Source organism: Habropoda laboriosa, unplaced genomic scaffold, assembly GCF_001263275.1.
Source record: "Habropoda laboriosa isolate 0110345459 unplaced genomic scaffold, ASM126327v1 scaffold30, whole genome shotgun sequence".
Classification (NCBI taxonomy): domain Eukaryota; kingdom Metazoa; phylum Arthropoda; class Insecta; order Hymenoptera; family Apidae; genus Habropoda; species Habropoda laboriosa.
Window position 1 is genome coordinate 2,162,895 of NW_017100178.1, and position 889 is coordinate 2,163,783.

The 889-nt window shown below is 26.8% G+C and overlaps 1 protein-coding gene across 1 annotated transcript in view; it reads right to left on the reverse strand.

Annotated features, from left to right (window-relative positions):
• The window catches only part of LOC108578951 (atypical protein kinase C), a 21,648-nt gene extending 21,153 nt beyond the window's left edge, over positions 1-495 (reverse strand). Inside the window, exon 1 of the mRNA XM_017942370.1 lies at positions 333-495. Within this exon, the coding sequence (XP_017797859.1) occupies positions 333-492 (160 nt within the window). The 5' untranslated portion in view covers positions 493-495. The remainder of the gene's footprint in view (positions 1-332) is intronic.
• Positions 496-889: the final 394 nt, after the last annotated feature.

An 889-nucleotide genomic window follows, 5' to 3' on the forward strand; every position in this document is an offset into this window, starting at 1 on the left:
ATTAAAAAATTGCGATACTTTTAACCTTCAAATTAATATTAATACTTATTTGACTAACTAAAATCCATTCAATTCATTCATTCATCAGAAATAACAAATTAACTTTACTATTGCTCTGAAAAATGTTGTATTTATATATCTCTTTAATGTTAAGATAAACATTTCTAATATTTTAGTATTTAACGGAGTAACAACAATAGAGTAATACAAAATTTATACAATTAAATGCATAGTACACCTAATGAACATATATAATACTTTGGTGCAATTTGTACATCACACATAAATATATTTACTTTATGAACATATACAAATTTGTAATGAATACTTACCGTGTATAGTTATTTCAGTATCCTTTTCCAATTCATAAAGACGTAGTGCTTCATCCAGCTCCTGTTGTGAAGCAATCCTACACGGGTCTCCTTCATCATCAACCCATTTCATTGTGAACTGATCTGGTCCAGCAGCACCAAATCCACATATTGTACGCATTTCTTCCCGTAGTGTATCTACCGAAATTCCAGGAGTGATATACGTAATCTGCACTTCCCTAATACAAACAGGATCCATTATTATGCTCATGTTTACAGTTTATATATTATAGTAGTATAAGGAATTGTATAGATGAAATTAATAAGAAGGATATAATAATATACATTCTGGAAAACTCACTAAAATATTAATTATTGTATTGATAAAGTTCAAATATTACACATTACTATTACTAGTTATTAAATTCCATTACTTCTATTTGTTTAATTGTAATAAACTTTTCTGTTACAGTCTCTATTAACATAAAAAGCATAAAAGTTAAAGATCTAAATAGTTATAGAACAGTGCTACGAAAACATTTAATTTGAATATAATTTTAACAATGACCACTGTATAA